Here is a 26,325-nt window from a genome sequence, read left to right as displayed (position 1 = left end):
AAAGCAATGCCAGTGAAAACACAGCACGCTGTTTTAGAAATTGTGAAGCAAATTGAGTGGGTGTGGTTTTCTAAACTAACAATCCTAAATTCTGTATGACTTGCTTTGGTGACATGTAGAACATGAAAGCTTGCTTAGTAAGAGCTTTTTTAAAATGCACAGGATTCATGCTACTTGTAGAAGTAAATTGAGAGTATTATGTCATTTTTCTTTGTTCTCTATGTAGTGATTGAATTGATCCCAGAGTAGCCGTGCTTCTGTACATGGCTGAGGAGGACTGTCCTGTCAGTCTGACTTCAGGTGCTGCAGTGTATCAGTCAGCAACCAGTATCTCTATTGGTGAAATTTAAGTATTGTGACTCTAATTAAAATGTTTTTGAGAGCCTGGGTGGCTGAGAACACAAGACAGCCTTGTTAAAAGTCGTTCTTTCCCATCTCTCTCACTTATGGAAGAAACGAAAGGCATGTTCCTTCCTTGAGATGATTTTCCTGCTAATGATCAGAGACAGCATTAAATAGAAGTCAATTTCTTTTTTAGATCAGGATGAAAAGAATCTCTAATGAAAAGGTAGTCTCCATGTAGCCTATATATAAATGAGAATTGCCAGTTCCTATTCTAACAGTACAAGCCTTGCAGATATCCTTTCTTCAGAGCTGACTTTGTTTCTGAGATTAGTGCTTTGTGCTAATTTTTAACGGCATGCGAGCAATGCTATATAAATAGTTTATAACAGGTTGTCATAGCTTTTTTTTTTCCCCTCTAACAGTCACAGCAGGTTTTGAGGCAACAATTCAGGTTTCTTGCATGAAATTAAAAAAAAAAAAAAAACACCTTAATTCCGGACTGCCGAGGAAGTACTGCCGGGGAAAGAGCGTAAAAATAGGTAGAGTCCAGTGGAATAAAAAGCCCAATATATCGTTCTAGTAAATATCCTTTCTCTACAGTCAAGGCCCACCAGTGTCACAATTTCAAGCTCATTGCATTCATAAGAACTTGAAAAAATAACTTTCTTCTTGGACAGCCAAGTTTGTTGTATATTCAGTGCAGTCCAGCAAAGTGAGTGTAGTATTACAAGACTCATAATAGTCTTATGAGCATAAGAATGCTCTGCTATTTTGTTTTTACCTATGCTTTTAAAATGGGGCTGATTACAGGGCATAGGTTAAACCTACTATGACTAGTCACTAGAACTAGCAGCAGCTGTCGCTGATAGCTGTTGTCAAGCAGTGTCCCTCACAGCACAATTTCAGCAGGCCCATGGGTCTGAAAGTGTCTCTGGATTTAGGGATGTGTTTCAAGGGGAAGCTTCTCCTTGCTTGTTGGGAGTGTCGGGAGAGCGTTTGAGACTTCTCCAACACCCATCTCTGGCTTCAGTCTCCTTGCAGAAAAGATGGGGTTTACTTTTCTAAGGCTGTATCACAAGCTGATTATATTGAAGGTTTTCTTTGCATCACTGAGAATTCAATTTATTCATAGGAACTTAATTTCTGATATATTATAAACTCAGATGCTGTGTGGCTTCAGTCCGATTCACAGAGTTTAATGTGTGTTCTTCGTGAGGAGTGGCCATTGTGCTACGCTTATGCTGAACTTGGTGCCCCATGAATTCATGCACCTGTTTTTTTCCCAGCTGTAACATTATCAGAAAGCAGCAGTGTGATAACTTCATGTCCTCATTTTACCCAGCCGCTCTTTTGTTACTCTCCGTATTTGGTTGTGGGGTTTTCTTTTGGAGTGCAGTGGATTTTATCTTCATACTTTGAAGAGTAATTGAAGAATTAAAGCCCCAGATAATATGCAGGCTGTATATGAGCTTTCATGACAGTAAATTTTTTGCTTCTTGGAAAAATCAATCTGTCTCTCTTAAGTTTATTTGACTTGGTACTGGATTAAATTCTTTTCCTTCCAAGGTTTATCTCTCCTTCTTCTTTTAATGCTACTCAAGGTCCACAGTGCAGCAACATCTTTGGCAGCAGATATGCTAAAATACCATACGGATCATATGGTTCTCAAAGCATTAAAAATCACAGGAGTAGAAGGAAATCTTGAAGCTGTAGCAGAATATACTTGCAAGCTATCAGAGCAGAAAGAGCAACTTGTTGAGGTGAGTTCACGGCTCCTTTCATTTTGTAAGGCACTTAGAAAATGAGTGGCTGGATTTGTCTTAATCTATTCTTTAGGAAGACTTTGGTCTGTGTTTTTGTAGTTTTTATTTGATTTTATTTTAGTTTCCTAGTATACTGTTGAATTCTTGTATTGTTCTTGATAGGGTCTGAGCCAGAGGTGTCACTGTGGCATGCAGTTCTCGTAGAAGGGATGTACAGTCATACCCGATTCTCCTCCTGGATCTAAACTCAATCTGTGTGTATATATATATATATATATATACACAGATAGATATATATATATATATATACACAGAGATATATATATATATATATACATATACAGATATATATATATATGGGCTAAAAGATTCATTAAAAAATAGGTTTCTAGATCCAAGTAGAGATGATAGCCTTTTTCTCTCAAGCAGTAGGCATCCAGTAACAGCTGAAGCCAAAGGCACATTTTAAGAATTCTGGGAATGTAAGGTTAAGTTTCTTAATGCAGTGAACTTGACTGTTTTGAAGATCTTGTGTCATTTTTGTCAGTCAAGAGGGCCACTGAAAATCTTTTCTCCTTTATGAAAAGCAGCATGTGTGTTTCATGTACTAATACATTCATGGTTTCGTATGGTAGTATTCACATGTGAACAAAGAGGACTTCTGAGACTACTGAGAGATCATGGCTTTTAGGAGTGCCTGTGGAGAGGATGTGTGCCATGTATACCTTCTTGCTTTCTGATCTGAGAGACAAGCAGAAGTAACTGTACCAGTAGGAGACATACAAAGATACATCACTTTCATCTGGAACATGGTGATGCCAGCAGCTATACTTGCATGGCATCTAATACTCATTAATTTCCAAAAAATTCTGATATCGTATGGTGCTTGAGGATTCATCCCAGAAGTATGAATATGCAGAAGCAACACCCTTGAACTTTTGGGACTGGCAAATCAACGCTGTGGACTTTTAATTTCGGCTTTAATGTCCCCTTTTTCAGTGACTAATTAGTGTTCTAGTGAGACACCAATTTTTTTTTTTTTTTTTTTTTTTTCTCCAGGCATAACCATGAGGTTAAATAGTGTTTGTATGTGAGACCTTTTAGCATTTCTGATGATGGACAGTGCAGTTAGTTTCATATGTGCTGTGTCTGTCTTAGAAATTCTCCTTTTGATCTGAAAACTTTGGTGTTCCTGCTCAGCACAAAGTTCACTCTTAATCTTACTTAAAAAAAAAAAAAAAAAAAGGATGACTACATTTTGCTCACTGTGAAAGCAGACAGTATTTCTTCCCTAAATTAATTTGATGCTGATTTGCTCAAAGATAATTCAGTCTCCTGGATGATGAAAGCCTAAATTTTCCACATGGTTGCTAATTGCTGAGTAAGCCTGTTTTGGTGAAGTCATTTATGCTACAATTTTTCCAAGTTGTGTAGGTGTGTGATTACTTTCAGGTGTATTCAGTCATAAATATGTGAAATTGTTATTGTGGGTTTTTTTTTTTTTTATTTATTTATTAAGACTTTTCTTTCTCTTGGTGTTTTTCTACACATTCCAAGTCAGGATTTAGCCCTGGTTTTGTTGTAAATGCTCCCTGAGAAACACCCAGTTGTGCAGTCCCCAATAAGTTTCTGAAAGGACTATCAATAACTTTGCGTTTGTGTGTGGGTTTGTGCGTATGCACCTTTTCTCACTACTAATGAAAGCACATTTTTTACTATTCTTTTATCTTTATAAAAAAAATGTAGATGTGTCGCTTATTGAGGCATGTTTCTGGAACGGAGCCCCTCGAGATTACTTGCATACACGCAGAAGATACCTTTCAGGTCACTGGCCCACAGGTATGCTTAGCTTTTATCTGGCCACTTCTACTGGACATAAATTAATAAAAATCACTTGTATGAATTTTTTGGAGATCTAATGTTGAACTGTTCAAAGCAGTTCTAAGAAAGAGTTACACTTTAATGTTGGGCAGTAGCTAAAAGAGTGTACAAGGAAGATCATCAAGCCTGCAAATGTCAGGTGAATACACTACAAAGACATGATAGTAGCAGTTTAATTTTGTGTTTTGCCTGTGAAGACATTTGTGAATTCATGTGCAACACTATGTACTAGGACTTCCAATAGCAAATATTTTGTTCTCTGTCCAGATAATTTCTGCTGCAGAAACACTGGCATTACATCCATCTAGCAAGATTGCAAAAGAAAATCTTGAGGTGTTCTGTGAGGCCTGGGAGTCTCAACTGAGTGACATGTCTATGTTGTTACGAGAAATCAATGATGTGTTTGAAGGAAGGAGAGGTAAGAATGCTATGTAGAAATAGAAAAACATAGTTTTTAAAACATGTAGTCTAAGAATTTTAGGTGTGATTTAGGAAATACTGTTTTCTTAAAGAAGAGTGCAATAAACAGTCCCACATTCCATATGGCAGTGTGGAATCTAGGTGGCAATACGCAGATATATTGGTTTTGTATAGATGTTGAATTAGGGTGCTTATTGGATTTTTTTCAAAGAAAAAGAGCCAAAAACTTAAAGGCCTGATTTGTGTAAAATCAGGTGTGTTTAACTTTCTGCACTGTGATTAGTTCCAGCAAAATCAAATGGAACTGTTCAAAGGACACAAAGTATTTGACACAGCTCTTTGCCAGCAGTGTCCAAATACTGGGGGTGTAGGGCTTTCATCGCACCTTTTGGTTTGTCTAGGACATATCAGTTCATGACAATCAAGATATAACTTGAATTGTGTGACTTGTTTAATTCATTTCCTATATTTCTGGTAAATATATATATACATATATATATTCTGTACTGTCAGCTTGCCTTGTGTTCACTTCATAATGTAGTGAATGTAGTTATTTGATTTTTAAACTGCTGTCCTTTCTCCTGGATGGAATCTCTGACGACTCTGCACAACTTGGGATATTTTCTCTGGTTGGTAAGTTTATTGGTATTTGTACAACATGTAGAAGAAAACCTTGGAATCTTAAGAAAAAAAAATCTGTGTTTACTTTTAGCATAGGGTAATTTACCTTAAAAATGGAAGCCATTTTGTTTTTCATTTTTATCTACCTTAATTTTTTTTCAGATGATGTCTTTAGTGTGGCCTGTCATATTTCTTGCGGCTACGTGTTTGTTTCAGTCTTTAAGGTATAATTGCATACAGATAGAATGTAATATATAATAATGCTGAATGTCTTGTATTTTTAAGAAAAATCACTCAGGTTTAAAAGTTTAGATTTAGTTAAATACAGGGACTTAATTTTTTTTGTATCTAAGATACAGAAAAAGTAAATCCTTATTCAGGTTAGATGACACTTTATCAATGATACAATATTTCATCTTGCTGTTAATGTGAGACCTTTTTTCATTTTTGGAGTTTATTTTGTCAGTTTAACTTTCTGTACTTGATCAGGTTTTTATGTAAGTAGTTCTTTTCTGCCAGCTTTGTTGTGAGGACAGTGACCAACCAACCACAGGGCAGCAATAGCTTAACTTGTTGCTGCTGGTTGCTACATGAATCTGCCTGAGCCTGAAGACTTGTAAAAGGAAAACATGTATTGAAATTCTGAGTGGGTTTACAATAATTGTGTGTAGAGCAGGTTATTGGGAATTTGAGGCGTTTGAGAAATACACGATTGTTATCCTACTTGTTCTTCCACCTTAGTCTGGAATGCCATATAAAGATGTGTAGCAATCAGAGATCCTGTTTATGGGCCTTTTAATTTTCAGTGGGCTTTTTGTTTGTTTTGGGAGCCAAGGACATACTGACTTTCTTTAAACATAGCATTAAATTTTATATAACGCAACTTAAAATATGGTATTGCTCTAATATTAATGTGTTACAATAAATTTGGAATTTGCAGGGCTGATCATGCAGTATCTGATTTCTTTCATATACAATGTTCTAGCAGGGTTGAATGATAACCTTTTTATATATTTATATATATGTGTGTTTATACTATATATATATATATACACACACACACACACATACATATATGTAATTGTATTTAAAATAATAGGATGAGAATCATGCAGCCTCAGCAAAGCATATACTTGGCTCTCCAAACAAATAGTTCTTGAAGTGTTGTGGCAGATTCCCAGCCTCTCCTGCAGTTAGTAACTTTCTCTTCTCTTGTGGCTGTTGACAGCAGATAAGACATTTTCCACAAGTGATACTTTCCAATTTCTTTAAAGCATCATTTCACAAGGCAACCCAATGTCATTGCCTGAAGGAGAGAGAAGAGAAGGGTAGCTGTTTCTGAGCATGTTGGAGGCTGTAGCGTGTGTGGGCCTGGGTGCAGTGAAGACTATCTTCTCCTGCTTGGCATACCCAGATGAGTCTGTTCTTGTTAGCGTCTCTCGTTTCCTCAGTCTTGCTTTCAGCATAAAGTGTTCTAATACCACCATCGGTAAGATAGTAAGTGTAGCTTGTATTCTTTTTATGGCCTTGGGTGCATTAGGTCTTGTATTGCCAAAACGATGCTTAAGAAATCATGTCTCTGTTTTCCTTGTCTCGTGACCTGGCCTAGTAAGGGACTTCTCTCTGAATCTGGATTGTTTCATATTAAGTGTCAGTTATCTTCTTAGAAATAATTTTGTCTCCTATATCCACCCGTCTTCTACAAAGTTTTCCTCTGTATTGTGGGCTAATCTTTTTTTGTTTGCTTGTTTTCTCTTGTTGGACTTCAGAGTGGCTCTTGTCAAACAAAAGAAAGGAAAAAAACCTCCCCCAAATACCCCCACCTTTTTGCTTCCAGAAAATGCCCTAAAGTTACCTTGCGACTTTCAACATTTTTTTCTCCCAGAGAACACAACTGATGACCCCATAAATAAATTAAACTAAAATATTTGTTTGCTAAGAGGTTGTAAGAGTGGCATTCGCAGAACTTTTGCCTCCAAACACAATGAAGTTTCACAACATTTTACAAGATTTTATTCTTCTCGTAACTCATGATGCTTGTCTTAATGTTGAGGTTGGTAAAAGTGTCTTTATTTTACAGACTAAAATGTAACAAGTGCTTTATTCCTAGTAGAATTGTTATTGTGTGTAACAAAAGACAGAATTACAGTAAGAAGGTATATATTTTTTTTTTCTCCTTGGTTTGAAGACTTGTATTTTTGTACTACCAATTTAAATGTTTGGCTTTGTTAGAGAGTTCAGAATACAGCTTAAGAGGCAAAAATTGAATGGTGAATAAATGTGCTGGACACATCAAATAAAAGAAGCATTTTTCTGATTACACTAGATTCACATTGTTTATACTCATTTCTTTATTTTTACGAGCAATTGCGTAACTCTTTATCCAGTGTTTCTTTCATATCAACAAATGAGGTATTTCTTATACTGAGGTTCAAAACTCACATGGTTAGAGAGCCAGATGATTTATCTTGGAAATGAAGCAATATTTTACTCAGTTTTAATGTAATCGCACCAGATCATGCCCAAATTGAAATGGGCCTGTGCTGGGGAGGGGGGTGCACACGCACGTAGGGGTGGGGGAGGTCGGTGAGCACACCACAGCCCAGTAACCCTCATGTGTCTTTTGAAAGTGGCTCTGTGCTATGCAGAACTGTACAGTGAGGTAGACCTGGCCGCCTTTTGCTTAATCCTAAAACGCTTTTTAATCCAACGGTGAGGAGGCCCATTCTGCACAATGTTGGTGTTTGAAACGTTGCGTGGCTGGGCTGGGCTGAGCAGCGCTGGGCTCCTCTAGAGAGTGGCTCCTGTCGGCTGGGAGGTTTGGTTCAGCCCGTGGAGGGATAGGTTTGTTCTCAGAATTACTAGTTTAGGTTAGATACTTAACTTTGAGGCTCTTGCACTTTGAGATGAGTCACCTAATGAAAGTACCTCTCATTGATCCAATCTGTTGGATGTCAGCCAGTCTCTCTTCCCCCCCCCCCCCCCCCCAACTTGTTAGTTTCAACATGCTGGAAAAGAATGCGAATAATCTCCTGATTGCTCCCTTCAGAAGTGAGATAGATTTATGAAGATAACTTCCTTTTTTGCCCTCCTCACGTTTTGCCCACTTGTGTTGAGAGGAGTTAAATGACCATGAGGATTTGGGAGGGCCATAGTTGATGAATAGGAGATACAGATCAGAATTTCAGAATTTGGAAATTAGAGTTCTAGAAAGAATGGTGAAGCAAGGATGCAGCCATTCTACTCTTGGATAAGAAGTGAGATCAAAAGCAGGATTTAGAAGTTGAAATAGGGACATTTTGGAGGGAAAAACATGACTGGAACTACTGAAAAGCAGAAAATTGGAAGACAGAGGATGAAATAATAAAAATTAATTTTAAATGAAAAAAATTAAAAAGGAAAAACATGTTAGAGAAAACACATTAGGGAGAACAAAGACAGACTTGAATAAATAAAAGGAAGATCATAATATAGCAAAAAGCCTTTTGTAGTTATAGCAAAGATCTGACTTACAAACTAAGGAAATTAAATACCTGAAAAAATATATATGTGTATTCTGTTAATGGGATCTAATATAATTTCTGTGATTATACTGATGTAATGAGGTATTTTCTGATGAAGTAGGATTATCTCTGGCCTGAGTTGATCTGCTTTTGAAAGGTCTGGTATCTGTGGGTCCAGTGAGGTGGTTTTTGTGTGTGTGTGATTTTGGTTTTTTTGTTGTTGTTGTTTTTATTTCTTGGAACATTTAAAAAAAAATGGTGAGATCCTTCCTCTTTCTGAACATGGTGAGCAACTAAACCTTGCAAAGCCAAATAATGGGAATTGTTTGAAGAGCAGAAACAATTTTTTTTCCTTATTTCTATTTACCATTTCTTTCCTTTTGGCTTCCATAATTCTGAATGACCACCTTGTGCGTGCGAGTATGTCCTCTCAGTATGCATTTGTATTCCATTTGTTATGTCAAAGCTTTCTGTGTTTGAACTTTTTTTTTTTTTAACGTGGCACAACAGGTTTTTACATAGCACCAAGATCTTTTTTATGCTACAGCATTTTAAACTTACAAGTTAGCTTTTGTTCTTGGTACATCTTACGTGCTTTCTTACATGCCCTTTAGCTGATGTTTTGATACACAGGATGTTGTAAATCACTTCTCATAATTTATATCAGTCTTTAGTGAGAAATCTTGCTTGGATGCATGTTTGGGCAATTAATATCTGAATAACTCTGCATTCTGAAAAAAATCGTTAGGCAGCTTGTGCCCTGATAGCTCATTTCATCTTTTGCAAAACTGGGTAGGGGAAGGAAGAGGTGATCTTAGAAAGGAAGAATTACCTTTTCCATACTTCTCAAGAGGGTTGAGGGACACTTGTCAACTTACTGAAATTTGTTTTTTAGGAGTCAGTTGCTTAGACATGGAGTTCACAATCTTTCTGTGGTGTCAAGAGATAAAGAGCATACTTTCAAAAACTCATGAATGCACAGGAGAACTGTCTTCTGAGGACTCAGAATGGAATTTCTGTAGGAGCTGATACAAGGGGAGGAAATAGCGGTTGTAGGGGGGTTGGTTGCTTGTCCTTTGTCTGTCAAGATGCATCATCTCTATGTGAACCTGGTACTGATACCCATTATAGTAGCCCTTTGTTTCTTTAGGTGAAATCCATTTTTCACTAGCTCTTAAGTTTGTTTGTTTTCTTTTTAATTTTATTTTAATTTTATTTAGCAGACTTCCCTGAATCTGTTGTAATAAATGTAAGTCTTCATAGATAATTAAGTCCTCTGGTAACTGGAGCTCTAATCCTAGGCTGTTAGCCCAGGCACTGTTTGCTCTTGCCGATAAACTCTTCTTATCCACTTTTAGGTAACACCTAAAAGGATAATTTTTTTCTCCATCTGTTTTGCTCAGACTTGGAATATCTGAGGCTCCTGGGAATATAAGAAATAATTCGATAAGTGTGTAAAACGCTCTAGAACTTTTTTCTTTATAAAATAGAGTGTACATGGGATATGTACAGTACAGTACAACATGAGGGATTTATTGGCATTAGTTAGAAAACCCTGCCTAGGTATTTCTCACTAGTGGCATTGCCTACTCCAAATTTTACACCATCCAACCCATGCCAAGAAAAGCCTTACATGAAACTACCATTGTTATGTTCTGTACTTTGCAACAAAGTGAGTGCATGTAGTGATAGCTACTCAGTCATTGGAGTTTCTTTACTTGCTTGTGGGTTGCATGCAGGGAACTAGAAATCTTGTTGAGGGAAACTGTTCAGAGGAGCTTTCTGAACTGCCAGTTGCTGAGAGCTAAAATCTGAACAGTACAGAGTTCTTGGCTTCTCTCTCTCTCTGGAAGCATGAGACAGGAAGGGAATCCTCTGCAATATTCAAAGAGGAGGAATTACAGGTAAGTGATTTGCTTTTATAGTACTGCAACTTAAGTAAGGATGAAGTAAGGCATGTTATCCCATTGATTAAAATCTGCATACAAATTTTGGTGTAAATGTGTGTGTTCTTCATAGGAGAGAAGCGTGTCTACCTATCACTGCCCAGACCAGGGGTAAGTTGCTTTTGGAATTGTTGTATTTACTTTATATCTGCTATTAACTAATTGAGTTCTTCCCATGTCACACCTTGATGAGGACATAGCAATATCTTGGTAACATGCATCCTGACTGGATGGCTGACAGTAAAATATCAAACTTTATCAATTTATTAAATGAATAACAAACATACTGAAGACTAGGGTAACTAGTTACATAATATGCTTTAGTCACTTTGATTGTACGTGACCTTTAATTCCTGTTCATTAATATGACATTTTTTGCCATGTACTCAACTGTCACGCTCTATCATAAAAAAATGCATCGTTACTATTAAAACAGTAAGAATACTGCAACATACAGAAAGTAAGTCTTGGTAATCTGATTTTTAACGTTGCCTGAGTTGGCCTATTTGGAACAAATGGACGTGTTCGAGCCTATTGTAGGCTCTTGAAATAATGGGTTCTTGTTTCCTTCTTTGATCTTAAATGTTTTTAATGCAGAGAAAAAAGCTACCCCAAATGTCCAGGTTTAGTTATGAGGTAATTAATATCCTTAGCTGATTATAATTGATATTGCATTGTTTCTGAGAGCATCTCTGTGTTAGGAAACCTCCTAAACCTTGTTAGTATCATGTAATCAGTCATTTGATTCACGTGCTACATATGGAATCTTTTCATGGGTAGGAAAAAGGAGAAGAATGATCTCAGAAGGTGCCGTAAGCTCTAGCTTGTTTCTTTCTCTCCTTACCCTGTAGTGTTGAGGAATTTGGGTGTGAAATGATCTCCTGTCTCCATGTCTCCTGTTGTGCAATTCTGTGACTTCAAACACAATATGCTACTTCTGACACTTAATGAAAAGATAAAAGGTCATATATTACAAATTCAATCTGCAGATTTAAGTAGAATATTATGTTAGGCTGGGTGAGCATGGGTGAATTTCACAGTTACGGAACTAAATATTGAGGCTGGAAAATAGATTGGTTCAGTAACTTTTGATAGGGTTTTTGTCTCTTACTGGTTTGACTAAGCTACATAGCTTTTGGACTTCAGCCAAAATTTAAAGAGGAGATGTTTGAAGTCAGATTCCCACTTACTGATTCATATGCCTTTTAAAAATACTTTCAATAAAAACTTTCTTCCCAGGATTTAAACAGTTCTGCTTTGTTGTTGTTTGAAAGGTTATGCCCTCTTTTGAGTGTTGCAAGATGCATAGATTTGGGGGAGCTCTGATTGTTATACAGATAGATGGGAAACGTAGATGACGTCCCTAAGGCAACAGAGTTTCTTCACAGAATAATTTCTTTGCCTAACTGATGTGCTGACCTTTGGAACTGCCTTTCTTCCCAGTGCGGTGACTCTCGGTACTGCCTCTTCTCTCCCTACTGCCATCACAGAGGTTTGCTGTGCCTGGCTAATGCCCACGCTGTCCCTGCACAGAAGCCACACTGTTCCTGTCAATCTAATTAGACCACGTATTTTGTTACATCTGTTCAGTTGCAACTGTGCTGTTTGCTGGTAATGAGTGGCATCCTAGACCATGCCATAGTTGAGGACAGAGCGGTAGTGATGATTCATGTGTGTGCTTAAAGCACAGGTGTGTTTTTCCCTATAGTATTAGGTGTCAAATCATGTTTTAAAAGCAGAATAACTGCTTATCTGATTTTCAGCAATTCTTCTGTTCAAATAGTGTGAGTGAATACTAGAGTGGACAGAACTACAAATCTGACAAACGTTCTGAGGTTTCTTTAGTTATTTGTGGATAGAAAAACTTACCTGTACTAGAGTGGTGTTTTTCTTGAATACCCTTCACTCAGTAGCTTAAATATTTGCCATACCTTGTAGCCCAAAGTTTTTGTTTACATACAAATCTAGTTTGGTTTTGTGTTCCTTTCTTCTTTTAAGACTCTGCCTTAAAACCAGCATTTCTTGAGTTGCATCTCTAATGTGGAATATGGTCAAACTTAGATGACAATTAGGAGTATCAGTTCTTACACTTTTTGCTAAATCTTTCTATACGAGATCAGCATTTCTAGTACGTAGGCAGAATTACAGTGTCTAATCTGGGTAGATATTCATAAGATTCAGGATATTTAAAAATTTGGGGATGGGAAAAGGTAAATGGCATGAAAGCTAAACTGAGCAGCAAATTGCAGTAGAAACTTCAGTAGAACTTTAAGTAGTACTTTCTTTTTGCTCAAATGCTTCAAGTGAGAGATGGAGACGGCACCTGGAGCTTATTTGTGATGGTGTTCACAATGAATAGTGCTTTTCTTTTTTCTCCCCTGCAGGCATTACTGAGCTTAAATTGCCCAAGTACTCCCACTAATGAATAGCAGCTCTTTTCAGATTCTCAGACAAGGATCTCAGTTCTGCACTCTTATGGTCCAGCCTCCTCCAGTGGCTCACACCTCTCAAAGTTAGGACACCAGCTTTGTATTTTCCATTCCTCTGCACTCCAGTGCAGTTTCTCAGTGTGGACTGTGGCTCCTGTGTCTATTAGTTTTTGCTGTCTTTGCACAGTGACAACTGTGACACATGAAGTTAAAGCCAGGAACAGCTGCTCTCTACATGCAAATTGATTTGAAACAAATCATGTATTACTGTGTATATGTGTTATGCAGTTGGCAAGCTGTACCTTACCAGATAGTCCACTCACATCAGTACCACTAATTATTGTTTAATCTCAGCCAATATTTGGCTTGTGGCCAGACTGGTATTTCGGCTAGTTCGTGACTTAAATAAAAGAAGGAAACGCATAACAAGGTCGAAGTGTCAGTATTTGTTTCCAGCTACTTCAACAAAGTGACACAGAATAATGAGCTACACCGTCAGAGTAGCACTTACACGAGTCGTACCCTAGATCAGCTTGCTACTAGTTAAATCAACTTCCAAGTCCCTGTTATATCAGTATCATCTTTGATGGAAAAATCAGTGCAGTAGTACTTGATCAAGAGTGTTTGTTTAGTCCTAAGTATTACTGAGGATTTAGAGGGCAAGGGGAGAGATGGTACTGCATGAGGAAGTGGAGTCTGAGAACTGTGGAAGAGGCCTTTTCCTTCACACTTCAGGGTGTCTGTAGGCACAGACCCTATTTGCACATGCCATTTCAGGAGGACAGCCTGATCAGAACAGGTTCTCAGCTTCTACTGAGAAGTTTGTGTGAATCACTGGAACTCTCCTGCAAAGTCTGCCTCTGAGTATAGAGCCACCTCTTATGATTTGTTAGTAAAATGATTACTAATTCCTTTTATTTAAAAATGTTATTTTTTTGTTTGAAACAGAAGCATAATGCAAATCTGAAAGCATTAAAGCCAGTCAAACTAGATAGTGAGGTAAGACACCATCATTTTAGTAAAAAAACTTTTTAATTTTTTTTTATCTTGTCTGAAGAATGTATTTTCAAGTGCCATAAATATGGTTGCCATTTACAGGAACAGGCGAAAATTGCAAAACTTGGATTAGAATTGCATCTGCTCACATCTGATGTGGATTCTGAGACAGAGAAATGGGAGGATCAGGAGAATGAGATCGTGCAACATGGACAAGGCATGTCAAGTATGGCCTACTCCATGTATTTATTTACCAGGTAATTACACTGTATGCAGCGTGTTTTGGTGGGAAGATGAGCGTTAACAGTATTTATAAGAAATAAGACAATTTCATTTTCGGAGTATAATAATTGAGACACATTCAGAAAGGAGCTTTAATTTCTGTCCTTACACTTAATAAATTCTTGTAAATTTCTAAGCTGTTCAATAGTAAAATTAGGGTTTTTTTAAAGTGCTAAACATCTGTTTTGTTGCAGAACAGCTATTTAAATATCTCTGGGGTACAGAAAACATTTTAAGAAGCATGTTGATAAATACTTTCAAACTTAAGGGAATTAAAGCACAGGTGTATAACTGTAGATTAGAATTACTGATCTTTGCTGTACTGAAAAGTGTTCTTCTGAAACTTGCCCATGCAATGTCAGCTTTCTTATTTGAAGAATTTAGGGTTGGTTTTTTTTTTTATAAGAGTTGAGATTTTTTTCTTACCTGCTAGTCCAATAATACTCAGTATGCCAGAGACGTGGATTTCTGTCCTTGTCCAGCTGATGAGAACTGAACCATTGCTAATTTCCCAATAGTGCTCTAGCCACTGAGGTGTTTATATAATATTTTGAAATGCAGTTCCTGTAGTAAGTTGTTGTGCACAGTATCTTTTAAAAGAGTGGTATTTTACAATTCAGTGGTGTGAATGGGGGGGTGAGAGAGAGAGAGGTGTACAATAAATTATGCAAGTAGCAGGCAAAATAATCTGCAGTGTATACATGGCATATATTCTACTGTCATTATTTCCCACAGGGGAGAAGGACTTCTGAAAACTACTCAAGATTTATTTCATCAAGCAGAGGTAATACATTTTTAATAAAATAGGAGTTAGGCGCTCTGAGTGAAGAACAAATTGGAATTTAACTCTCACATTCCTTACACATAAGTACAGTGTACCATGAATTGACTGGCAACTGTAGATTTTAAGCAGCTTACCTCTAGTACGTACTTTCTGAAAGCTAACTTTTCAGTGTTCCAGTAGTAGCTTAAGACAGCATTTATTAAACTGACAGATTCCTGTTAGGAGTAGGAATAGCAAACTGCCATTATGGCAAATATAGCAGACTTCAATGCATTAATAGTATTCATTGTGTGACTTAGCTCAGTCCCTGATAGTGTTAACGGATACTCCGTCCTAGTCTGAGCAGCAGGATTTTCATGGGAAAGAAAGAATATGTAAAAAATTGAATAATAAAAACAAAAGGCAAATGGCCAAGTGAAGGAACGTGGCGTGGTATGTCCAAGATATGTGCCTGTGTTTAACAGGAGACTGGTTACCTTTGTCAGGACAGTAAACAAACATGGCAGGTGTCATCTACCCACAAAACTCTTGTGAGCTGCTACAGTGCAAACAATAATTGGAAGTCCTTTTTTTTTATATGTAAAGGGAAAGCCTTTAAACTTTGCTTATCTGGGAGAATGGCAATTAGTAGTGTAGCTTGTTATTTCAGAAGTCACTGCAAACTGCTGGTTGTTAATTATAAACATATACAACTATCTCAAATATTTCCTGCTACCTTTTTAGTTTATAGCATGCTATTTATTGAAACAACAAGAAAAGAGTCTCATTTTTCATTGTGGTTTATTTTGTTACATGCTTTCTCCCCCTTTCAGATTTTTGCTACAGAGGGCACGAAGCTTGCTTCAGCTCTTCATGCCTTTTCTGATCAGGTGATGTATGACCTCTAAAACAGCCATTCAGCTTATGACACTAGTGGTGCTGCTTAAAAGCTGGGCCATTAACTTAATATGGGAGTCTTTAACACAGAGTGGTTTTGTCTTCCTGAAACACATTTCAGGTACAGGATGATGACAAACCTTTGGTTCTGTTGGAGGCTGAAAAACTGATCTCTATGTGCAAGCAGCTCCAGATAACAGCTAAAGCTTCTGTTCAGGGTAAAAGTGCTACATTTACAAAGGTAAGGTAAAAATTATATATATTCCTGAAAGTAAGAACCTAACTTGTTTTGAAATATAGTAACTTACTAATTTATGCTCCTGTTAAAATATGAAACAGTTTGTGACAGCTGAACTTCTTGAATTTACAGAGGACCATAAAAATTAATAAGTACAAAATTTTATGCTGTTGTGCAAGGATTTTTCGATGCAATACGTCATTGTTGCTTTCCCTATGTAGAAGAAGAATTTACTTCAACTTGAAGTACTGTTTTGCACTTAATATGTTTTGAGAAGCTGATGTGCGAAGTATAGAGGAAGAACAGTAAGAACCGTTCCCCTTGCTGAAAATATTTTGTCTGTTGGGACATCCCTCACCGATAACTGTAATCCAAGCCATTTACCGCACTATCTTGTCTCAGGAAGGGATTTTCTTCAGCATCGGTGCTACTGTTTTTTCTTTTTCTTTTTTCCCTGCTACCAGAGAAGGGCTTCAGTGAAGTTTATCCTGACCTGAGGCAAAATATGATACACTGGCACCCAGCATACATGGGTGTATTATACATATATCCTGCCAGTGGATAGCTTGGATAGTACTACTCTACAGGCTTACATGAACGTTTTCTTTAGGGAGCATGGATATCCAGGTTTTGTATAACTGGCCCACTGGCCACAGACATACCATTGATATTAATGTTTTAAGGAACAGTTTCCCTACCCCTAGCGTATCAACTTTAGAGTCTAAGAATCAGTAGAATAACTAATCGGATTTTTTTCCTTCCTATTACTGAAAGTACTGAAATTATCATTTGGGTTTTGGATTTCAGTGTTAGTGAAAGAGTTTACAGAAATGTTTTCCAAGACAATGACGTTCCTGGACTGCTCTTAAAAAAAAAAAAAAAAAGGTGGAAAGGTGTCCATAGGCTTCCACTACTTTATATTGCTTTTTACTGCTGAGAACTTTTTTCAAAGAACTTCTGTCAACATCTCCCTGAACTTACCCACTAGATATAGAGAGGTACTGGAACTTTATCATGCTGCAACTGAGGATTTTCAGCTGAATAATATGAGATGGAGTAATACTGTATACAATAATACTGTAATCCATTAGATTACAGTAATAATACTGTAATCCACTAGAACTTCATTCAGAGAAATATGAACTGTAATTAAGTAGACCTCACTAAGAAAGGACTTCAGTGATCAAAGTATTAATGAAGGTAATTTATATTTCCACCACTGTAATAATTATTGTTATTCTGTTGTTATTGATGCTTAACATAAACGTAACAAATCCCAAACCCCAAAAGACTCTACTACTGAAATACGTACTTGCTTCTCGGGAGGTAGGTAGCCTACCCTAGACTGCCCAGAGTTTATTCTGATATTATTCATATTTGTTATAAGTAAATACATATACAGCTGCCATAAAAGTTTCAGCATTGTTACCACAAGAAGTAGATCTGCAAACCTTAGCGGGGAATAGAGGCCAGGCTTTTTGAAGAACTTCAAGTATCCCTGAGCAGCGGGGGATCATCAATGTGAGCAAGACCATTTCTGTGCACCTGGCTGTTTGTTTCCCATGAGCTATGGAAAATATGTTTCAATTTTACAGCAAGGACTGAAAGTGGCTAGAGCATCCAAGTCACTCAAAACCAAACTGAGCACCTCGGCGCTACTGCTTGGTTTGTTTTACACTCTCTGGCTAAACTAAATGGGAACTCCAGTCTCTTTTATAGAGTGTGATGTATCAGCACATAGTGATAATAGGCTATCAAATTAATGTTTGTCAAGGGCCCAGACTTGTGACCTGTGCTGAGTGGTAGACTTGAGGCATAAACTCAAATGCTTTACGATTTAGCTAACTTTTAGTGTAACTCATATCAAGGTAAGTCTTACACGATGCACGGCTTTCTAAATCATGCTGACAGGACATAAAACAAAAGGAAAAACATGAAGACTTGTGATGAATCATACGTGGATGGTAAAAGCTCCTTTCCAAGACACTTACAGTAATATAATATTAAACAGTAATATTAGTTCCTTCTACTGGAATGTGTTATTCCCTTCTGCTTCCTAGCTCAAGTCTTGGGTTAACAGAAGGGATGCTGTTGCTTTACCTGTACTATACAGAGAAATTCAAAAAAGGTAGGCTAATTTGATTAGAAGGGATTCATGAAGGACAAATATTACCTATTCAAGCTTGAAATAGATTATCATCTCATGCATTAAACAATTGCCTAATAAAAGTAATGAGTGGTCTTACTCTGCTCTTAATTGTCTTGTTTAGGTTGATGCATGCATTCTGAAAACAAGGAATGTGATGACTCTGTTATGCCAACTTCTTCCACTTTGCTGCAAATTACTGAGAAAGGTGAGTACTTGGTTCATCTGCAGTATTTTAAAGTTGTTTCGTTGGGTTTTGGGGGGTGGTGGTGTTCATTTGTTTTTAAGAAATCTTTTCTTTTTTTTTTTTTTTTTTTTTAATATATAGAATAAAGCAGGAAATGGCTGTCTTAAACCTGCTCCACCCTGGAGAGAGGACAGAATACGAACTGGTACAAATGCACATACTCCAGAAAGGAGAGCTGAGACATTTGGCATCAAGTCTTTAGAAAATCATGTAACAAACATGACGTTTTTAGAGAGCAAGTAATTATAGCACTTAGAAATGCAGGAACTCCCATTTGAAAATAACACTTGCTGAATTTTCAATATTGCTTTCATTTGTGGAAAGTCAAACCAGGTTAATTTGAATTAAAACTGTTGACCTTTGTCACATCTAATAGATGTCCCATTACTTAGCAATTAAAACACCAGCTAGTCTAATAGTTACGTATTTTTAAAATGTGAATGCCTTTCCTATGCTCACTATTGATACCGGTTTTGTAATTAATGCTTATGAATGTCTTAATGGATGTTTCAACCCAAAGATGCTGCTAATAGACATATTATATAAAGAACCTTGTGCTGCATATGCTATATGTAACACTACTGTTAAAGTCTGTAAACTCATCTCTGGCCTGTTTCAGTCTATGGATTTGATAAAGCAGAATCAGGAATATAGTCTGAAAGGCTGCGGCCTAAAGCACTGAAATGTTATCTTAGTTATGAGTTATACCTGCAATTAAGTAGCTCCAGGAAAAAAAAAAAAAAAAACCTCTTTCAAGAGCTGCACCCACTGAATTTTAGTCTTGTTGACATGATTTGTACTTCCAAAAGTGTTATTTCTATGTGATTAATACTTGTCTCAAACCCTTTTTCTTTTACCATCTTTATTTGTAGATGGCAGTTGTTGCTTCCTTTTTTATTAAAACTTACTGAGCAGAATTTGAATTGCATTTAGAACCACTGAAGTATTATGTAGACTTTACATTATAACATTTAAAATTTAAGAAAATAGATACTGATTAGGACAAACTTCTGTACAAAGGGCATTATTTGACTTCAGGATGCCATGAAAATACAACCTGGTGTGAAATACATATTTTCAAGTTTATCTGCTCTTTGTACATAGGCTTCTGTTGCATTCTTATTTTCAATTCACCTTTGTCGAACTCTATATTGCATTAGTTTAGCTAAATTAAGTGATAGCTAAATCAAGTGTACGATTTTTCTATACGAATGTACGATTGTACAATTTTTCTGTATGTATTATGCTTGCGCTGAGCAGAAGCAAAGCTGCCTGTGGAACATAAATACTCTCCAACATATCATTCTGTGCATATTGAAAAACTTGTAGTGCTGGAATTCAGAGAAAAAGAGAAAGCAAATTTTAATATACAAACTATTTGAACTGGTTTATTCTTGTACGAATCAAGCGTTTAAGTTCCACTATTAAAAACAGGCACTAGGCCTTTCAATACAACGAAAGTCACAGTGTACAATAAAAGCAGCTTATTTAGTATCAAATACAGATGATAACTGTATAATTAATTTCATGAAGAAGAATTAAGACGTTTCAACAAAACTTCCTCGTATTCCTTCTGCGTCAGAAGTCCTTGAGTTATGCTCTTGCTTTCTTCAAATTTGGGTAGAACCACTGCGATGTATCCCTCGGTTGATGGCTAAAAAGCAAGACTGAAGTTAGCAGTGAAATAAAAGTTAGAAAATAAAAAGTAAGAAAGTGTCTTACCTTTTCTTGCAGAATAGCGGGATTGCTAAGAATGTTTTCATTCACTTCTATCAGTCGCCCTCGTATACAACTGCACAAGTGTTTAGAGTCAGTAGAAGTGCATGGTATGTCAAAGTAAGAAGAAGGAAAAAACCTTACCTATAAATGGTGTATTCCTCTCCATCCGATGAAGATATCCTGCACAAAGGGGCAAGTTCTGTTAAAAACTGAGCTCCCTGCATTTGAAAAATAAACAAACATACATACACTTTTAATTACACGGGGCTTTTTAAAGTATTACCATCAGCAACATAAGTTTGTAAGCTTCTCAGAACAAAGCAAGGAAGTGTAATAGTTACAGGTCGTTGCAAGTTACGTAGCCGTGCTTCCCTACAGAAGGGAAGATGCCAGCTTAGTTATGTGCACAAATCAAATAGAAGCTTGTTAAGAGCTTACACATTTAGTCATAACTACGTTTCTTGCGGAATAAACAGACTTGTAGTTTGATCAGATTAAAATCAGGGGAGAGAGGAGAAAAACAGCACCACTGATTTCAGTATAACCAGGTTAAACTATGCATACTTGAAAACCCACCACAAAACACACCGAACTAGCCCATCTGCTATCTAGGTCTGTTTGAGAAGCACAGTAGTCTCCAAATCCTCGGCATTTTGGTGGAAACAAATTTTTATCTTTTCAGGGATGCTGAAGTCCTCTGTCCACTATGGAAAAAAATTGACTAAAAGCGACTGTTAGCCCTGGTTTGAGCAACACTGGAAACCACCGGTGCTGCAGGAGCACTGTAGGGCCCTGGCTGGGACAGTCAGACGGGCACCTCTTGAGAGAGTCTAAATTCTTCAGCTGTGGAGGGGCTGTTTTAAAATAAAATGCAAAGGTAACCTGGTAAGTTTCTATCCTGGAGAGGACAGAAAGTCTTAGGCAGTGTGAGACTAACCAAATCAAAAAGGCATACCCTTTTTGACTTCCCAGAGACCTTATTCTGGAGTCTGCTACAGTTGGCACTGATTTGGTAATTAATACTTTTAATTGTTTTTCCACTTTGAAGAAGGGGATGGGCTTCTGCCAAGGTGATGACGCAGATTCTGCAAAAAGAAATACAATTATTACGCTGTAGTTGTGAGAAGCCGTGCTCTAAGCAAGCTCCACAACCTTCTCCGCCTGTACTGGTAGGATTTAAAACTGATACCGACTGCTTCATTTGGGCTCCTAGCCCAAACGCTAGCAAGTCTTTCCGTGTTGTGAAAGCTGCTGTTTACTTTCACTCTGGAAAGCACAATATCCTTCCCCCTATAGCTGAGCAGGAACGTTAAGCTGACGATGGCTCAGCTCACTGCAGCGGCAGTCACCGGACAGGCACCTACCAGGCGCGGGGAGGAAGCAAGGACAGGCGGGCCCGGGTGACGGCATGGGGGCAGCGGGGGAACCTACAACACGGTTTACCTCAGCTAGCGAAGGAGACCGGAGGATAATTGTCGGCTGCAGAGCAGAGACAAACTGTAGTTTCCCACTTACAAAAACGTCAGATACAGGATCAAATCGGACTCACTTTCTTCAGGGCATCTTACTTGAGGCCTGCTGTACCAAACCGAATGAAAATTGCACTCTGACCTGAAGCAACCCCCACAGAAGCTGCTTTATTTTGAGATACTAGACCGGATCAGCAAGAGCACTACACTTCTTAGTTAAACAGAACCACAGCTTTTAAATAAGCTAGAGCTGTTCTGTTGTCGTACCCCACGGGAGCGTACGTGGTTCACTTGTCTGCTGATAGCTGAGGTAGATGATACTCACTCACGACGCTCAAGTAAAGCACAGTGTGCTTTTGTCGGAAAATGTAACGCAAGGCCGTGTTTCTCAGAACAGTTAAAGGCCGTTAGTGGTGAACAGTTACAGCAGAGGAATCCTTTGGTGATCTGGGCTTCAGTTAACCTGCTGCTTGCATTTTATCTTTTTCTAAAGGAGGGTTATTTCTTGTCATGCAACTGGAGAGTTTGAGACAAGCCCGGCTGTAGAGACTAGGCCTGCCTTCATCCCGGGGCTTGAACCACGCTGAATGCACAAACACAGAGAGCCCAGGACTTGCCAATAAAGGAGCAGAGATGAAGCTATTCTCTTTACGAAGAGTTTAAAACCTAGAGGAAGGACCAGGATTACCAGAACAGTAACTGCAGAGAAAACCACGGCACCGAACCCGAGCTTCCCCTGCGGATGCTGCGTCCGTCTCCCTGCGCTCCCCTTTGCAGGTTCTTGCTGCGCAGCTCCCCGCGAGAGGGAGCCGGGCCCTGGCGAATGCTTTCAGCGTGCCCCAGCAGCTCAGAGGGACCAGAAAAGCCACCTCCTCTTGACCCCAGCCTCTCTCTAAGGGGAAGATGACAAATCACCTGTTTGAGCTGTCACCTGTTAGAGCTGAGACCTGGCAAAACAAAAAATCAACTGAGAATTTTACGCTGCTTTGCAGTATCAAACCGAGCCACGGCCCCATACAGAATAATGGTAAAATACTTTGTAGAGCGTTTGGCTAAGCTGCTGCAGAAGCCAAGGGCCCTGATATTTCAGAATTCAAAATAGCAAAATAATCTTTATAGACATTTGAACAAGTGTTTCTATTTTCATTATTTCCCCCACATCAACAGGATTTAAACTGTTGCTTGTATTAGACAACTAATAACGACGTATTTAGTATTTAGCTCAAATGCGAGGGCGTCCTTCCTTGCTGTCACTGTCATACCTGTTATTCCCAGGTACTCAGGTTTCTGTTCCCAAAGAACAAGACAGCGAACTGCAGGGAGCAGCCACGGAGCAGCGCCAGCTCCGAAGGCTGCGGCGAGGCGCTGGTTCTGCCCCGCGCCAAGCTTGCCCTTCCCCTTGCGCTGCATTCTGCACGGGAGCAGGCAACCACTGCGAGCCACCTCTCCCCTCGGCGCGTGAGCCATCGGCACTGCCGATGATTCCTGCGCGGGCAGTCGCCGAGGTCTGTCCCCCCCGAGGGACTGAGCACCCCGGGAACGCTCACGATGCCACCAGCCCGCCCTCCGTCAGAACGGGCTGCAGCAGGGGCGGCAGCTGGGGGAGGCAAGGCGCATTTAATTCCAGTCCAAACCAGGCGCAGGGTTGATTTATTCCAAATGCCTGGCAAACCAGCTACAGCAAAGCAGAAACAATGTACGACATTCTATTTCTTATCTTGCGCCCACTGTCTGTAGTAAGGCAATTAAGTTTTACACAGAAAAGGCTTTGTTCAAATTAAGCCAATTAATTTCCTAGAAACCAAGGTAAACTACTTCTAAATGTCATTATGGAAAAGCTTTTGAAATGTTGCTCTTCTGCTGCGGAAGATGATGTACAGGGCCCTTTCAGCAGGAGAGGATGGGGGGCAGCCCTACACTGAAGGGGCCTTGTTAAAAACCTGCTGAGCGATACGGGGGGGGAAGAGTTCAAGCCGCGCTCTTCTTATTGGAGCAGGCATTAAAGAAGGGTACAGGAAGGCCAGGATTTGTCACTCTCCCATCCTCCCACCTTCCAGGGAGATCCAGGCCCGCCGGGTATTTCGCACCTGTCCGACGCACGGCGTTTTGCAGGAGCGGTGTAGCACCCCAGCCGCAAGCCAGCCGCAGCACCCGCTGCTCCCCTCCGAGCGAAGGGAAAGGAGCGGCTGCGGGGCTGCCCGCGCTCGGCCCCTCGGCAGGCCGCGGCGGGGGGAGCTCCCGTGCCCCGGCAAGCAGCGGCGGCTCCTTCTCTAAACCGAGCCCGAGGCCGCCCGAGCGGCAGCGGCCGGCGGCGCCGGTCTGACCGCGGGCGCCTCTCCCCGGGCGGGGGCGCCCCCCCAGCCCCCACTCGCCTGTTGGAGTGCTGCAGCACGCAGAAGTCCTCGCACGGCCGCCCCTTCACGTCTGCAACAGGGCACAAACACCGGTCACCGCCCCGCCGCTGCGGCCCGGCCCCCCCCCCCCCGCCCCGCCGCCGCCCGCCCGGCCCGGCCCGGCCCGGCCCGGCGGTACCTGGCTTGTACCAGCGCGTGAAGTACCGCTCCGCGCCGCCCGCCGCCGCCATGCCGCCCGCCCGGCCCCGCCTCACCGGCGCGCCGCGATGACGGGCGGCCCGGTCCCACCCCCGCCCGGGCCGGGACCCCGGGCCCTCCCTTCCCCCGGGCCGGGCCCTCCCTTCCCCCGGGCCGGGCCCCGCCGCCGCCGCCCCTCGGCCGCCGCGGGAGGGAGGGAGGAGGCGGGCGGAAGGCGGGAGCGGCGCCACGGCGAAATCCTCTCCTCAGCCCCGAGCCGAGTCCGCGGCCCTCGTTTTCACTAACTGTACGGAAATACGATTTCACGTATTCTCTTGTTTTTCTTATCTGAGAAGGTAAATGAGAGATGCAACTGGCTGTAACTACATCAGCGAGGAAAACGTTCAAAACAACCAGCGTTTGGTTCAGTGGTTTATTTTCTCTAGCACACAGCAATACAATAATAGCTACAGCGATCACATACGCACCAAAAAAAGTATTTTAAATAAAAACGCATTTCATGAAAACAGCTGTTTGTTTCTCGCTTGTGGCAAAGAGAATGACCCAGTTTTTCCACAGAAATTTTAATTACACCAGTCTCTCCGTTCAGGCAGCAGGAGAGCCACTGGGAGCTCCGTTTTAGCCTTGGCTGTATGTTATTTTATTATATTATTTTATATAAACGCGAGCGAGCCGCGTTCCCCCAGCAGGTCTGGCCTCGCTCCGAGGGCCCTGCCCCAAAGGAGCAGAGGAAGGGCTCCCACACCTTCGTTGCGACCCTCCCTGCGCACAGTACCTACACGCGATGCCTCTTCTGTACAAATACAGGACACAACCATTAGAAGAACATGTTACCAAAAAAAAAAAAAAAAAAAACAAACCAACTTTGACTCCAGCATTGTTTGCTTATTCTGTTTGCCCACAGGCGCCAAGGCAGCTGTAACAGCACATAAAATTAAGGTCTGTACCGTAGTTAAGGTACAGACGGATACACAAAACAGAGACACTTCCATTTATCAGCAGGAACAGCTAGGAACGTTACGAGCTGCTGCAGAAAAATAGATGCATAAAAACAAAGGGCTGCTTGGAGGCTCTGCCCCATCAGTTTGCCAACCCACGAGTATTTTCAATGCGCGTACATTGCAACAGATGCAGATTCTACTTCATAAGGCTGACAAAGGAAAAAAAAAACCCAACTTTTGTCATCTTGCAGGTACAAGCCTACAGCAGGTTTCAGTCTAGTCTCCTCAATTACTAGTTTGGACAGCTGTCCGTCATGGACATCTCCCCATCGAAGATTAAAGAGCACCGAATGGGCGGGATACGCTTCTGTCTAGCTTAGCCAGCCATTTCTGCCCACGTGCTCTAAAGGCAGTTTGGTTTTTATGTTCCTTCTTACATTAGCAATGATGTGTTTTGATATACAGATATTTTACCATCAGTCGATTACACCAAAAGCCAGCCAAGAACCCACTGGAAACACTGACTGAAATTTGCAGATTTATCTCCATCATTTAGTCATTGATCTTAAAATCTCTTGGGCAACACGAGGCTACACGGCCTGCTTCCTATGGCACATCCAGCCCACGGCCAAGAGAAGCCCAGCTGAGCTAGCGGCTGTTAAGGTAACAGAAACCACTAGTAAAAAAATCCAAAGTGAACTAAGCTCATCCAAGTCTGAAATCCCTCACGACCAAAGAGATGGAGGATGCAGGACAGAAGGCAAAAGACCCATGGGCTAAAGCACACTGAATTTACGGTGGTTTACCAGACCCCTGGCAAACACAGTGCCCAAGCCCTACCAAAGCCAGTCGGATGCAGCGAGGTTGCAGCTCTGACGCTGCATTTCAGCAGAACAGAGCTGAAGACGAAGATCAGCGGTGGGTTTTAGGCAGAGTTTAGCTACAACAAAGTCAAGAAATGAGCATAGCACAGGTAAGGGCAGAATTATCATAAGAGTTTAGACTGAAAAAATAGAAGTTACTTTCTCTTCATCGAGTTCAAATAAGCCAACAGTATAAGAGCACAGAAGATACAGAAGCAATGGGTTAGCTATATATCCATTTTTCATCATACTCACAGACACTACTAATTCAAGTTTGGGAACACTAGAATATGACTGCTATATG

The 26,325-nt window shown here is 40.1% G+C and overlaps 2 protein-coding genes across 4 annotated transcripts in view; one reads left to right on the top strand and one right to left on the bottom strand.

Moving 5' to 3' along the window:
• CTNNAL1 (catenin alpha like 1) overlaps window positions 1-18,735 on the top strand; it is a gene marked incomplete at its 5' end in the record, with an annotated part of 55,671 nt that extends 36,936 nt beyond the window's left edge. The window contains 11 exons of the mRNA XM_082305599.1: window positions 1,947-2,105; window positions 3,855-3,947; window positions 4,257-4,407; window positions 10,553-10,590; window positions 13,857-13,907; window positions 14,007-14,161; window positions 14,922-14,970; window positions 15,783-15,839; window positions 15,968-16,087; window positions 18,355-18,438; window positions 18,559-18,735. Coding sequence (XP_082161725.1) covers window positions 1,947-2,105; window positions 3,855-3,947; window positions 4,257-4,407; window positions 10,553-10,590; window positions 13,857-13,907; window positions 14,007-14,161; window positions 14,922-14,970; window positions 15,783-15,839; window positions 15,968-16,087; window positions 18,355-18,438; window positions 18,559-18,720 — 1,119 coding nt within the window. The 3' untranslated portion in view covers window positions 18,721-18,735. The remainder of the gene's footprint in view (window positions 1-1,946; window positions 2,106-3,854; window positions 3,948-4,256; window positions 4,408-10,552; window positions 10,591-13,856; window positions 13,908-14,006; window positions 14,162-14,921; window positions 14,971-15,782; window positions 15,840-15,967; window positions 16,088-18,354; window positions 18,439-18,558) is intronic.
• On the bottom strand, window positions 18,735-24,249 carry ABITRAM (actin binding transcription modulator; the record flags this gene model as incomplete). Of its 3 annotated transcripts, none has more annotated exons than XM_082305611.1 (6): window positions 19,987-20,131; window positions 20,200-20,269; window positions 20,338-20,414; window positions 21,152-21,281; window positions 24,038-24,089; window positions 24,198-24,249. In XM_082305611.1, the coding sequence occupies 6 exons, from the start codon at window positions 24,247-24,249 to the stop codon at window positions 20,003-20,005; spliced, it is 510 nt and encodes a 169-aa protein (XP_082161737.1). In that variant the 3' UTR covers window positions 19,987-20,002. The 3 variants fall into 3 exon arrangements, with proteins under 3 accessions (XP_082161736.1, XP_082161737.1, XP_082161738.1); XM_082305612.1 differs by having other exon boundaries at window positions 21,152-21,362; window positions 24,034-24,085; XM_082305610.1 differs by lacking the exons at window positions 24,038-24,089; window positions 24,198-24,249 and having other exon boundaries at window positions 18,735-20,131; window positions 21,152-23,663.
• Window positions 24,250-26,325: the final 2,076 nt, after the last annotated feature.

Source organism: Platalea leucorodia (assembly GCF_965183815.1).
Source record: "Platalea leucorodia genome assembly, chromosome: 1".
Lineage (NCBI taxonomy): Eukaryota > Metazoa > Chordata > Aves > Pelecaniformes > Threskiornithidae > Platalea > Platalea leucorodia.
This window is presented reverse-complemented; position numbering and strand designations above follow the sequence as displayed.